Consider the following 14,842-nt stretch of genomic DNA (forward strand, 5'->3'; position numbering starts at 1 on the left):
GTAAAAAAAAAAAAAAAATTGAAATAGAGAGCAGTTATTTGCCACTGACAATGTGAAATCACTCCTACTAATTTGTGCACGAAGGATGCACGCTTCATGAGGGAGAAGTAGCCTCAGACTTCTCTGCATCTATTGAGGAAAATATTTTTTTTCTTTAATCCACATCAATGGCTTTCTAATGTTAAATCATCCTGCCATCCTGAAATAAAGCCAAGAGGTTATGAGTTTGTACATATGCACATACACACAACTTACTGGATATAGTTTGCTAATGTTTTATTTAGGATTTTTGTGTCTATGCAAAGTAATATTGGCCTGTAACTTTCCTTTCCTGCACTATCTTTATCTGGTTGTGGTATTAGGGTGATTCTGGTTTCATAAAATAAATGCAGGGTTCTCTCCTTTTTCTACCACTTTTCAGAATGTCATGCTACCATTTGAAGTTCTGGGGACTCGAGTTCTCCTGTCTGTGGTGTCTACTGACTCACACTCATTGTAGAGTGTCTCCTCTGCTGTCCTGTAACTTTTGGTGAGAGGGGACCAGTGTGGAGCTTTTTTTTTTTTTTTTTTTTTTTTTTTTTTTGTCCTTCTTTAAGAATCTCTCGAGCACTGAGTTGTGGCACACTTCTTCCAGAGTGGTTTTATGTGCAGCATTGGTGGTATCGTCCCTTCCAGAGTGGTTTTCCATTTGCTCTGGCCAGCTACTCCAGGAGTGTCATCAGTCTGGAACCAAAACTGAGAGCTGAACCTTGTTTAGGAATTCCTAGACCATGGAGAGTATGAACTCAAACTCCAATCCTACAGGAGGCACAGAAGCTGGGTTTCAATTTCTTAGATGAGATTTTGTGTTTCCTTCCCATTCAAAGCCAGGTAGAGATGAGCTACCCTGTCCTGGCGGGTGGCTATTTCTCACCTATTGTCATTCCACCTGGGCTGTGTGTGGCCTCACAAGAATCCCTTCTTCATGCATGGATCTTCTCACAACACCTCAAGCCCAAAGCCCTCTCCCTTAATGGGTACTGAAACTCAAGCCCTGAGTATACCATGACTGACTTATTACCCAAGAGCCTCAATGTCAGCTCACACACTTACCACACCCTGATACTCTGTTCCCCATCATTTCTGGCACCTTGGGAATTCTTTATTTTAAGCTCAGCTACACATTTAAAATAATTTCTCATATACATTTACTCACATTTCAGAATGTTTCTGGAAAAGAGTTTTACAGTTATATTGTTCTATCATCTTTTCATAATTGCAAGTCTCTATATAAAAACTTTTGTCAATTAAAAAAAAAAAAAGACAACCTGCTCCTTATACAAGGAATTTTCCAGAAGCCCCTATTTGTGGGCTGACTTGTATCTCCCAAAAAATAGGCCCAAGTCCTAACTCCCAGTACCCGTGAACATGACCTTATTTGGAAACAGTCTTTGCAGATACAATTAAGATGAAATGAGATTATAATGGATTAGGGTAGGCCTCCATCCAACGACCGGTGTGAAATTTGGTTTTAGAGACCGAGGGGAAGAAGGCCATGTAACCAAGAAGGCAGAGATTGGAGTAACTCTTCTAAAAGACATGGAATGACAAAGACTGCCAGCAACCACTAGAAGGGAGTAGAGAGGCATGGGAAGGAGTCTTCCTTAGAACCTCCAAGACAGCACTGCCCTGCAGACACCGCGATTCTAGACTTCTGGGCTCCAGAACTGTGGGAGAATAAATTTCTGTTGTTTTAATTTGTTATGGTAATCGTAGGAACATAACTCAACTCCTTAACTATAAAATAAGCTATAGTACTGCCCACCTGTACAAAAAAAAAACAAAAACAAAAAAACGCAAACTTCAGGTTCATCTGTGAAAATAATGGTGAATATTTAATTCAAAATACAAATGAGAACGTTTTATATGCTAGTTTTCAAAAAATGACTGAAGCACCCATAATTTCATTTGATGTCAAAGACGTTTTCTTAACAGAGAAAGGTTTGAGGCGTAGCACCAAGATCCCATAAGGTGTTAGAGAATCAGAGCGTAATGAGGGAGGGACATGAAGGACAGTGGTTTTGGGCACCCAGAGAAAGGAGGCACAAATGCGGACAGAGGCAGCTCAGCTTTGGCTCCTGAGCCCCCAGAGCCCACACCACAGGGTAACAGCCGCATGTGTTTGCTACCTGGCGCCCCCTTCAGGCAGCCCCCCTCTTGCCCAACGACACCAGCAAGCCCCAAGTCAAGCCTGGCCTTTTCCTTTTGTTTTTCGGATTCTGAGGCCGAATTCCCCTAAAAGCACCCTACCTTATCAGGTCAACTAAAAATTTAGTGTTCAAAGGGAGCAGGAGGAACTTGGCAAATGAGGGCCCAAATAATGGAAAACAATGACATAAAATCTATGACAAGCCGTTGTGATACTTCAAAATCTGCCAACCCCTGCGCCCTCCTGTAGAATGGCTTCGTGCATCTTAGTCCTAGAGTAAGAAATGACAGAACACATGAGGAGCAGCCCCTGGGGCCCAGCTGCCTGTATTCAAATCTGGGCCCTACCACTTACTAACAGGACAACCTCAGCTAAGTCACTGAACCTGTTTCCTCCTCTGTAAAACACGTATGATACTGTCACCCACCTCACAGGCCAATAAAGCACTTAGAACAATGCCTGACATCTAGAAAGCACTCAACAATACTAGCCATTCTTACTAGGATTATTGTAACCACTTGATTCCTACTTCCACTGGAGCATTTTTCCTACTGTATTATATTCAGTTAGGTATTTCTCTTGTTCCCTCCTTAGCCTTTAAGTTCCCTCAGAAAAGGGACCTACCTGTGCTCATTATTCACTCCCCTGCTCCGTTACCTAAAAATTTTTTTAATTTAAATTTAAAAACCAAACAGGCGAAAAATTTAAAAAGTAAAAAATTAAAGGCAAGGATTAGAAGTCTTTTATTTTCTTGGCTTTCCTACTCTCATCCTTTTCCCTCCCTGACATTATACCCTAGACTTCTCCCCCTTCCTCAGCTTTTCCACCCCTCCATCTAATGCAGAATAAACTACCAAACTACAGACATGAAAACTGATTGAACCCAGGTCTCCCGACACTCAAGAGCAACCCCACCAACAGAAGGGCAAGAGTGGGAACAGCACACCCCCTTGATCCGATGGCTGTAAATGCACACAACCTGAGACTGCTGTCTGACGGCAGACCTACTCTTAACACACAGTGTGATCGGCCTCATGTTACCCCAACGTATGGTTAAAAGTAAACCCAAGTTTGCGGATGTTGTGGAAGAGTGAGCATGCTTGCTTACTGTATACTGAAGTCACGTCCTTCTGCAGAACCTCGACCTGGGTACTGGGTCAGTCGCAAGGCTAAAGTCTTGAGCCGTCTCCTGCATTCCAGAAAATCCTGGGTGTGGTAAAAGTCAGTGGAGGCCGAGAGGGGCAGTCCATCCCTCACCCTCACCACACAGGCAAAAAGGATCATAGACATGGTCTGCAGGGGAAGTCATGAGGACACCTGAGGAAAGCAAGGGCACCTTGTTACTGAAGGCAGACGATGGTAAGAGAGACGCCCCCTGCCCTTGAAACGTCCTTTCTGGCTGTTTCACCCTCACCCCACCGTAACTGCAAATGTTGCCTTTATTATTACTTCCCTGGCCTCTACTGCTAGGTCACGGCCGGTCTTCATCCCTTCATTTTCCTTCCTGTCTCTTCTTCACTTATAATCCTCCTTTCCCTTCTCTCTAATGAATCTCTCCCTTTCCAGAAGTCTACCAACTAGGATGAGGGAGAAAGGAATGGAGAAGCAAGGAAGCAGCGCCAGAAAGGCTCAGGAGCAGCAGCAATGACAGTGGGTAGTAGGACACAGGTAGCAAGACGGCCCTGAAGGGACAGGAACCACCAGACACTGAAGCAGCAGGGATGGGGCCCAGTGACCTATGCGTTTCAGGTCACCCAGGCAGGTAGGTGCTGAGCAGTTTTGTTGTCTTATCCTCACCTGCAGTAGAGGGATTCTGAGCATCCAACCTGAAGTTGGTGGCAAGGAGAACAGAAGGTAAAAATGGAACTGAGGGAGTATAGCATGTCCTCCTGAATTTCTCCAAGTGTTCGATCCCAAGCCAGTCTTCGAAATGATGACTGAGTCCCTACAGATGGCTAAAGGAAGTCATTTAGCAAATTATACTACAGTAAGTTACTCAATATTTGGCCATGAAATGTGGGCACTATTAAGCAACAAAAGGAATCAGATCTTGAGCCCTCGTGGTGCCTTTGGCAAATCAGACCAAAACGCTTCTCAGGGTGAAAAGAGAGCCTGGCAGAGCCTGGCTGGGTTTTGGCCCCATCTGCTAACGCTGCAGGTGCTTGCACAGGCCATAACCTACACACGTAGGCCGTGGCAGCCCGCAACCAGGGGTTAGTGAGGTGGCCAGCGTAGCTTTAGTGGGTCTTTCCATGCACCCACACATCCCGTTTCACAGATTTTGTTCGTGAGGTCCTCTACTTGATAGGATGGTAATAGGTACACACATTGGTGGGCTTTTCTTTCAAAGAACTCCAAATACGTCACCTTATTTGGCCTCTCAACTCCTACGAGCAGTAGGAAAGGGGAACCCCCATGATGCACACTACTCTCTTCACCTCTGTGCCTCTACGGATTCTTTTCCTCTGTCTGTTCCTCCTCTGATCTCCCCATACCCAAATCTGCAGCCACCCTTTCCATGACCCCTTCCCAGGCTTGTCTGGCTGGAGGTCTTCCACCTCCTCCGAATTCTCAGAGACCCTATCTCCTTGTTCTCTATTTTACTAATTTTTCATTTCCATTACCTAAGTGTAGGTTCTAAGAATAAACACCCTACCTGGAATGCATAAATGAATAATTCTTCCCATTTTACCCATGAAGAGACTGCAGTGGTATAAAAACAAGAGAAAGCGAAAAGAAAACTTGGTCTACTAGCCAACAGATCCTACAAAGTCCGCTTGTCCCATCTCCCCACACTTTCCATTCAAGAGTAAACATGTGAGAAGCCCCAGGAAAAATACCTCCCCACACAAAATTGCTACGTCCCAGCACCAGTGGCAGGCCCTGCCAACTGCCAGAAGGCCATGTGGGCCGCACCCCCGCTGCTTGGCCAACGCTGAGGCCTCCGGTACCAAAGAGGTCATCAGGGATTGGGTGTGTTGCGGCTAATCTCATGACCTTCTTATACTTTCGTGAATGCTTCAAATACTTAATTTAGAAATAATTTTTTTTCAAGTTTATTTATTTTTGAGGCAGAGAGAGACAGAGCGTGAGCAGGGGAGGGGCAGAGAGAGAGGGAGGCACAGAAGCCGAAGCGGGCTCCAGGCTCTGAGCTGTCAGCACAGAGCCCCATGCGGGGCTCGAACTCCGGGACCGCGAGATCGTGACCTGAGCCAAAGTCGGACGCTTAACCGACTGAGCCACCCAGGTGCCCCTAGAAATAAATTTTTAAAGACTTACAGGCACAAAGCCCTGATAGAGACAGGGGAAGACTATAAGATCAACTTGAGACTAGGCCTTAGGAGCAAAACAAGAATGACAACTTGCTTGCTACCTTGAGAACAGTGTTATTTCAGTGCATGCAAGTTGCAACTATTCTGCAATGCACGTAGAGGAGTGTTTAAGAATACTTGTAATTAAGGGGTGTCCGGGTGGCTCAGTAAATTAAGCATCCAACTCTCAATTTTGGTTCAGGTCATGATCTCATGGTTGGGAGATCATGTCCCCAAGAAGGGCTCTGAGATGGGCTCTGTGCTGGGCACAGAGCCTGCTTAAGATTCTCTCATCCTCTCCTTCTGCCCCCTCCCCTGCTGGTGTGCACTCAGGAGCACACACTCTCTTTAAAAAAAAAAAAAATACTTGTAATGAAGATGTTTCTAAAAACACTACTAGATAAGAAAGAACAATATAAAGACACTGAGCCCCCCCCACCCTCCCCCCACCACGCCTAAAAAAGAGAGAACTCGAGAAAGACAATGAATTAATGAGATACCAAGAGAGTCAGAGACTGGACAGAAACGCCCCAAGGCAAAATAAGAAAGACACTGCTTAGGGGGCTGAGTAAATTCTCTGCTCTTGAAAGGAAAAGCAATATACATATATTCCAACTGTCAACCCCCAAATAGCCTCTCTAGTGCTGTTTTTATAGAGCATCTGCCATGCGCCAGGTATCCTGTTAAACCAATAAAAGGAAAACGGTGAACTTTTACAAGTGATAGTAATCTAAGAACGAGTTCTACCACTCTCTAAAGGACACAACTGTCCCTTTAGATTCTCTACTTGACCCACTTGATCCTTTGGGTGACCAAACAATAGCATTCAAAATAAATAAAACTGGGGCGCCTGGGTGGCGCAGTCGGTTAAGCGTCCGACTTCAGCCAGGTCACGATCTCGCGGTCCGTGAGTTCGAGCCCCGCGTCGGGCTCTGGGCTGATGGCTCGGAGCCTGGAGCCTGTTTCCGATTCTGTGTGTCCCTCTCTCTCTGCCCCTCCCCCATTCATGCTCTGTCTCTCTCTGTCCCAAAAATAAATAAACGTTGAAAAAAAATTTTTTTTAAATAAAAAAATAAATAAATAAATAAATAAAACTGTTGGTCAGTTCTCCCAAGTTACTAGTACTGGAAACTAGTGAAACCCACATACATTTAAGATATTTAAAATTTTTTCTGATGCTTAAATGAAGGGGATACTGGGATATTAAGTGTTACTTGTGTTTGTGTATACAATGAGTGTGTAAACATACAGGACGACAGCTGCCTGAGAGGTGGAGGGATTTTACACACTGCTGTGTTAGAGTCTAAGAGCAGAGACAACATTGGTTTTCCCTTATTGAAAATGTACTTTGTATCCTAAAAAATGGAAAAAAAATTAATGCAAATAGGGAGAGACTCATCTTTGTGTCCTCACAGCGCTTGGTAAGAGCTTTGCATACTGTAGGGAGCTGATGTTTGCAAATTCAGATTATGAACTATGACGAGATGATCTGTACTTGCTAAGAGATCTGACCACTGCTCAAAAAAGAATGGACTGAGGCTTTTGCTTCTGAAAAGGTAGAATTGAAGGGCTTTTTTCCTACTCCCACTAATAGTGGTATAAAAAATATGGACACTACATACAACATAAACATAAATAAACATCTGAAAGGTGGGGACAGGAAAGCAGACTGGCTAGGGACTTTGGAACCTGAGGAATGGCACAGTTAGGAGTTTGCTCAATTTTCTTTTTGCCTCAGATATCCTAGTCTTGGTGCTGGAGAAACCGGCAACCCAGAAATGCCAATGAATGCAGGCAGGAAAAAAGAAAAAAAAGCCCAACAATGAAAAAGAGCCTGGTCTCTCCAGCCTAAGAACCAGGAAAGGTGCGCGCAGCCTAGCAAAACAGTAAAGGTTTAGACAAAAACATTCTACTCCAGCCAAACACCACAGAAAAACTGCAGCCATCATATACCCACAACAAAGGCTGAGATAAGAGCCCAGACTTCTATTTTTGCTTGGCAGTAATGAGGTGTCCCCACCAACTCTCCACACTGCTGGAGTGTCAGAGACCAGGTAGGGAGCTACAGGCAGCAAAGAGCCAGCCTCTCCCATTGTATCATTAAGGAAACAGAAATCCCCTTCTCTTCAGGGACCCAAAAGAGGCCCAGTGGGGAAAGCTGAACTTTTACTCCCACCTGGAAGTAATGAGATAGTACCTCCACCACCCCTGCTAACACAGTGTCAACAAAGGCCAACTAAAACAGATCTAAATAAGATCCAGAGTCTCATAACACCCCAAATGTCCAGGTTTTAATAAAAAAAAATCACTGGTCATACTACGAACCAGGAAGATCTGAAATTGAATAAGAAGAGACCATCAACTGGGGCGCCTGGGTGGCGCAGTCGGTTAAGCGTCCGACTTCAGCCAGGTCACGATCTCGCGGTCCGTGAGTTCGAGCCCCGCGTCGGGCTCTGGGCTGATGGCTCAGAGCCTGGAGCCTGTTTCCGATTCTGTGTCTCCCTCTCTCTCTGCCCCTCCCCCGTTCATGCTCTTTCCCCCCCTTCCCCAAAAAAAAAAAAACTTTTTAAAAAAAAAAAAAAAAAAAAAAGAAGAGACCATCAACTGATGCCAACATCAAGACGATAAACTTTAAAGTAACCATCATAGGGGTGCCTGGGTGGCTCAGTCAGTTAAGTGTCCGACTTTGGCTCAGGTCATGAATTCAGGGTTCGTGAGTTCAAGCCCCACATCAGGCTCTGTACTGACAGTTCAGAGCCTGGAACCTGCCTCGGATTCTGTGTCTCCCTCTCTCTCTGCCCCTTCCCCACTCAGGCTCTGTCTCTCTCTGTCTCAAAAATAAACATTAAAAAATTTTTTTTTAATTTTTAATAAAAAAATAAAATAAACCATCATAAAATGCTTCAATGAGCAATATAAACACACTTGAAACAAATGAAGAATTAAAAGTCTCAGCAAAGTAACAGAAGGTATAAAAAACCAAAGGGAAGTTTTAGAATGTAAAAAAATACAATAACTGAAGTAAAAAACTCAATAGATGAGCTCAACAGCAAAATGGAGGGGACAGAAGAAGGAATCGAATCAGTAAACATGAAGACAGAACATAAAAATTACTTAATTTAAACAATCTGAGAGAAGTTAGATTGAAAAATATTATACAGAGCCTCAGGGACTGTGGGACTATAACAAATTACCTAACACACCTGTCACTGGAGTCCTAAGGAGAGGAGAAAGAGGGTAGGAGTGAAAAAGTATTCAAAGAAATGTCTGAAAACTTCCCAAATTTGGCAAAAGACATAAGGCAACAGATTCAAAAAGAATAAATCCCAGGGGCACCTGGGTGGCTCAGTTGGTTGAGCGTCTGACTTTGGCTCAGGTCATGATCTCACTGCTCATGGGTTCGAGCCCCGCGTCAGGCTCTGTGCTGACAGCTCAGAGTCTGGAGCCTGCTCTGGATTCTGTGCCTTTCTCTGACCCTCCCCTACTTGTGCTTTGTCTCTCTCTCAAAAAATAAATAAAAACATTAAAAAATGTGTTTTAAAAAAAGAATGAACCCCAGAAAGGATAAACCTAAGGAAATCCATGCCAACAAAAGTAACAGTCAAACTTAAGAAAACTAAAGACAGAAAAAATCTTGAAAGCAGCAGAAAATAATACAGAGGGGGGAAAACAATTCAAACGACAGCAAATTTCTCACAGAAACCATGGAGGCCAAAAGGAAGCACGTTTTTAAAGTGCTAAGAGAAAAGAACTGCCAACCCAGAATTCTGTATTTTCAGCAAAAATATCCTTCAAAAAGGAAAGGAAAATTAAAACATATTTAGATGAAGAAGACTAAAAGAATTTGTTGCCAGCACACCTGCTCTAAGAGAATGGCTAAAGGAAGTTCTTAAACAAAAAGGAAATGATAAAAGAAGGAAACTTGGGAAACAAAAACAAACTCAAAGAGAATAAAAACATGGGAAAATACAATAGACTATATTTCTCATGAGTTTTGTAAGTTATGTTGGATGACTGAAGCAGTTACTAGAACATTTCTGATACTCTCAATGTATTTAGAGGAAATATTTAAGACAATTAGTAATGGCGGGTACAGAGATGTAAAGGCAGGTAAAGTTCCAATGCTTCACTTGAAATGGTAAAATCCTGTCTCCAGGAAACTGATAAATCATAAATATGCACAAACATAGATGTACATACATGCATATATAAGTATGCATATGTACACAGGTGTATACTAGAGCAACCACTGAAAAAGCTATACAAAGAGATACATTCAAAAACACCATATGTAAATACAAATGGACTTCCAAAAGATGTCTGAATTATTCACAGGAATGCAGGAAAAAAGAAAACAGAATTTTAGTGCTCACTTTGGCAGCACATATACTAAAAATTGGAACAATAACGAGAAGATTAGTGTAGCCACTGTGCAAGGATGTCACAAATTCGTGAAGCGTTCCATATTTAAAAAAATAAAAAAAGAAAGAAGAAAGAAAACAGAATAAACAGAAAACAAAAAGTAAAAGACCATACTAAGCCCTAACATATCAATGATTACAGTAAATGTAAACGGTCAAAATACATAATTAAAGACAGAAATTGATAAAGTGGATAAAACACATGATCCAATTATTTACTTTCTACAAGAAATTCACACCAAATATAACAATATAGGTATAGGGGTGCCTGGGTGGCTCAGTCAGTTGAGCGGCAGACTTCAGCTCAGGTCACGCTTGATCTCTTGGTCCGTGAGTTCGAGCCCCGCGTCGGGCTCTGTGCTGACAGCTCAGAGCCGGGAGCCTGTTTCAGATTCTGTGTCTCCCTCTCTCTGACCCTCCCCTGTTCATGCTCTGTCTCTCCCTGTCTCAAAAATAAATAAAACGTTAAAAAAAATTAAAAAACAAACAATATAGGTATATTGAAAGTAAATGAATAAATATACCATGCAAACATTAATCAAAAGAAAGAGTAAGTTATATTAATATCATAAGCAGACTTCAAAGCAAAGAAAATTTCCAAAGATGGAGAAAAACATTACATAATGATAAAAGAATACATCTACCAAGAAGACATAAAACTAAATGTATATGCACTAAATAATAGGGGTGTAAAATAGGTGAAGCAAAATTGATAAAGTGAAAGGAGAAACAGACAAATCCACAAAATTACAGTTGAAAACTTCAACATCACTCTTAACAACTGATGGAAAACCAGCAAAGATATAGATCTCAACATCACTATCTACAAAAGTAGGTAATCAACATTTATAGAACACTCCATCCAACAACAGAGTTCCTTTCAAGCACTGACAGAACATACGGCAAGTTAGACGTGGGTCATAAAACAAATCTCAACAAATTTAAAAATGCACACAGAATGTGTTCTGGGACCGCAATGTAATCAAAATAGAAATTAATCAAAGAGAGGCACTAAAAACCTCCAAACACTTAAAAATTAAACAACACACTTTTAAATAATCAATGAGTCAAAAAGGAAGTCTCAAGGGAAATTTAAAAATACACTGAACTGAATAAAAAGGAAAACCTATCAAAATTTGTGAGACACAGCTAAAGCAGTGCTAAGAGGGAAATTTACTGCACCAAATGCTATCATTAAAAAAGAGGATGGCACAAAAACAGACACATAGACCAATGGAATAGAATAGAAACCCCAGAACTAGACCCACAAACGTATGGCCAACTAATCTTTGACAAAGCAGGAAAGAACATCCAATGGAAAAAAGACAGTCTCTTTAACAAATGGTGCTGGGAGAACTGGACAGCAACATGCAGAAGGTTGAAACTAGACCACTTTCTCACACCATTCACAAAAATAAACTCAAAATGGATAAAGGACCTGAATGTGAGACAGGAAACCATCAAAACCTTAGAGGAGAAAGCAGGAAAAGACCTCTCTGACCTCAGCCGTAGCAATCTCTTACTCGACACATCCCCAAAGGCAAGGGAATTAAAAGCAAAAGTGAATTACTGGGACCTTATGAAGATCAAAAGCTTCTGCACAGCAAAGGAAACAACCAACAAAACTAAAAGGCAACCAACGGAATGGGAAAAGATATTTGCAAATGACATATCGGACAAAGGGCTAGTATCCAAAATCTATAAAGAGCTCACCAAACTCCACACCTGAAAAGCAAATAACCCAGTGAAGAAATGGGCAGAAAACATGAATAGACACTTCTCTAAAGAAGACATCCGGATGGCCAACAGGCACATGAAAAGATGTTCAGCGTCGCTCCTTATCAGGGAAATACAAATCAAAACCACACTCAGATATCACCTCACGCCAGTCAGAGTGGCCAAAATGAACAAATCAGGAGACTATAGATGCTGGAGAGGATGTGGAGAAACGGGAACCCTCTTGCACTGTTGGTGGGAATGCAAATTGGTGCAGCCGCTCTGGAAAGCAGTGTGGAGGTTCCTCAGAAAATTAAAAATAGACCTACCCTATGACCCAGCAATAGCACTGCTAGGAATTTATCCAAGGGACACAGGAGTACTGATGCATAGGGGCACTTGTACCCCAATGTTCATAGCAGCACTCTCAACAATAGCCAAATTATGGAAAGAGCCTAAATGTCCATCCACTGATGAATGGATAAAGAAATTGTGGTTTATATACACAATGGAATACTACGTGGCAATGAGAAAAAATGAAATATGGCCTTTTGTAGCAACGTGGATGGAACTGGAGAGTGTGATGCTAAGTGAAATAAGCCATACAGAGAAAGACAGATACCATATGGTTTCACTCTTATGTGGATCCTGAGAAACTTAACAGGAACCCATGGGGGAGGGGAAGGAAAATAAAAAAAAAAGAGGTTAGAGTGGGAGAGAGCCAAAGCATAAGAGACTGTTGAGAACTGAGAACAAACTAAGGGTTGATGGGGGGTGGGAGGGAGGAGAGGGTGGGTGATGGGTATTGAGGAGGGCACCTTTTGGGATGAGCACTGGGTGTTGTATGGAAACCAATTTGACAATAAATTTCATATATAAATAAAAAAATAATAATAAATATTTTAAAAAATAAATAAAAAAAATAAAAAAGAGGAAAAGTCTCAAAGTAATAACTTAAGCTCACATGTCAAGAAACTAGAAAAAGAAGAGCAAAAAACAAAAACAAACTGAAAACAAACAAAAAACCCAAAGCAGGCAGGAGGAAGGAAATAATAGAAATCAATGAAACTAGGAACAGAAAATAGAGGAAATCAATGAGATAAAATTTTAGTCCTTTCAAAAGATCAACAACATTGACAAATCTCTACCAAAACAACAAAGAAAAAACTAGACAAGAGACATATTACTAATATCAAGAATCAGATAGGAAATATCACTATAGACACTATGGACATCAAAAAAATAAACAATGGAATACTATAAACAACTCTACACCCATAAATGTGACAATGTAGGTAAAATGGTCAATACCTCAAAAAACACTACCACAATTCAACCCAATATGAAACATGTAATTTAAACAATCTTATAACTAAATTTCCTATTAAGAAATTTTCATTTGTAATTTTAAAACTCTGAAATCTCCAAGTCCAGATGGTTTCACTGGAGGATACTACCACACATGTAAAAAGGAATTAACACCAATTACACACAATCTCTTCCAAAAAATAAAAGAGGAAGAAATAATTCCAAATTCATTTTATGAAACTAGTATTACCCTGATATTAAACCCAGAAAACTGTAGACCAATAATACTCATGAATTTATATGTGAAAATCCTTAACAAAATATTAGTAACTAGAAATCAGCAATATAATAAAAAGAATTAGACATCATAACCAAATGAGATTTATTCCAGGATGCAAGGCTGGCTTAACATAGTAAAATCAACCACTATAATCCATGATATTAAAAGGCCAAAAAAAATGATATCAATTAATACAGAAAGGGTGTCTGACAAAATTCAATGCTGCTTCATGATAAAACTTTCAGCAAAATAGGACCAGAGGTGAACTTCGTCAATTAGAGGAAGAGCATCTACAAAAAGCCTATAGTCAACATCATACTTAATGGTTAAAGACTGAATGCTTTCTCTCTAAAATCAGGAACAAGGATGTCTGCTCTCACAACTATTTTTCAACACATTACTGGAAGTTCTACTCAGTGCAACAAGGCATGAAACAGAAATAAAAAGTATAAAGATAGGAAAGGAAGAAACAAAACTACTCCTATTTGCAGATGACAAAATCATCTACGTGAAAAATCCTGAGGAGCCCACCAAAAAAACCTTCTAGAACTATTGAGTTCAACAAGGTTGCAAGACATAATATCAACATACAAAAATCAATGTACTTCTATAAACTAGCAAGAACACAAAGAAACCGAAATTAAAAATAAAATACCATTTACAATCACACCAAAAAAAGATCCCAATAAAACTATAATTTTTAAAATAAAATACTTATAAATCTAACAATACATGTACAGACTTCTATGCTGAAAACTACAAAACACTGCTGAAAGAAGTCAAAAAAAGTTTTAAATGAGAAAATACATCATGTTCACAGATTGGATAACTCAACATAGTAAAGATGTTAATTCTCCACCAAACTGACATAAGGGTATCATGTAATTCCTATAAAAATATCAGAATGACAGTTTGTAAAGATAGAGTATTCTAAAATTTATATGGGAAGGCAAAGAAACTAAGATAGCTAAAACAACTTTGAAAAGGAATAAAGTGGAAGGAACCAGGCCATTCCATTTCAAGACTTATTATATAGCTACGGTAGTCAAGATTGTGTGGTATTGGCAGAGGAACAGACACACAGATCAATAGAACAGAAGAGAGAACAAAGAAATAGATCTACAGTAGTACAGCTAAATTATTTTCAACAATGGTGCAAAAGCAATTCAATGGAGGGAGGACAATTTTTTCAGTATTTGGTGCCAAAGCAATGGATAGCTATAGAAAAAAAAAATTATTGACCCAAACCTCACACCTTACATAAAAGTCAATTCAAAATGGATCATAAATGTAAATCTAAGAAGTAAAACTATAAAAATGGAAGAAAATGTAAGAGAAGATCTTCAGGACTTGGGGATGAGTTCTTAGACATGACACCAAAAGCATAATCCACAAAAATCAGTAAATTGGATTTCATCAAATTAGAAACATTCGATCTGCAAAAGCTCACGTGAAAAGGAGAAAGAACATGGACAATCCAGCAACTGGAAGAAAATATTTGTAGACCACATATCTGATAAGGGTCTCTGTATATCTAGAATTTATAAAGAATTCTCAAAACGCAACAGTAAAAAAAATCCAGTTAGAAAATGGGCAAAGTACGTGAACAGACATTTCA

At 40.5% G+C, this 14,842-nt stretch overlaps 1 protein-coding gene and 1 non-coding gene across 6 annotated transcripts in view; one reads left to right on the forward strand and one right to left on the reverse strand.

Moving 5' to 3' along the window:
• The window catches only part of SEC22C (SEC22 homolog C, vesicle trafficking protein), a 34,836-nt gene that overhangs the window by 10,159 nt on the left and 9,835 nt on the right, over positions 1-14,842 (reverse strand). For all 5 annotated transcript variants that reach the window (XM_040479935.1, XM_040479938.1, XM_040479937.1 and 2 more), the window contains one exon: positions 3,297-3,505. In XM_040479935.1, the coding sequence (XP_040335869.1) occupies positions 3,297-3,478 (182 nt within the window). In that variant the 5' untranslated portion in view covers positions 3,479-3,505. The remainder of the gene's footprint in view (positions 1-3,296; positions 3,506-14,842) is intronic.
• On the forward strand, positions 9,865-9,970 carry LOC121034318 (U6 spliceosomal RNA). The gene has a single exon (XR_005792388.1). It is a non-coding gene; the product is annotated as a U6 spliceosomal RNA (small nuclear RNA).

This window comes from Herpailurus yagouaroundi, unplaced genomic scaffold (genome assembly GCF_014898765.1).
Source record: "Herpailurus yagouaroundi ecotype Mexico unplaced genomic scaffold, PumYag 159, whole genome shotgun sequence".
Lineage (NCBI taxonomy): Eukaryota > Metazoa > Chordata > Mammalia > Carnivora > Felidae > Herpailurus > Herpailurus yagouaroundi.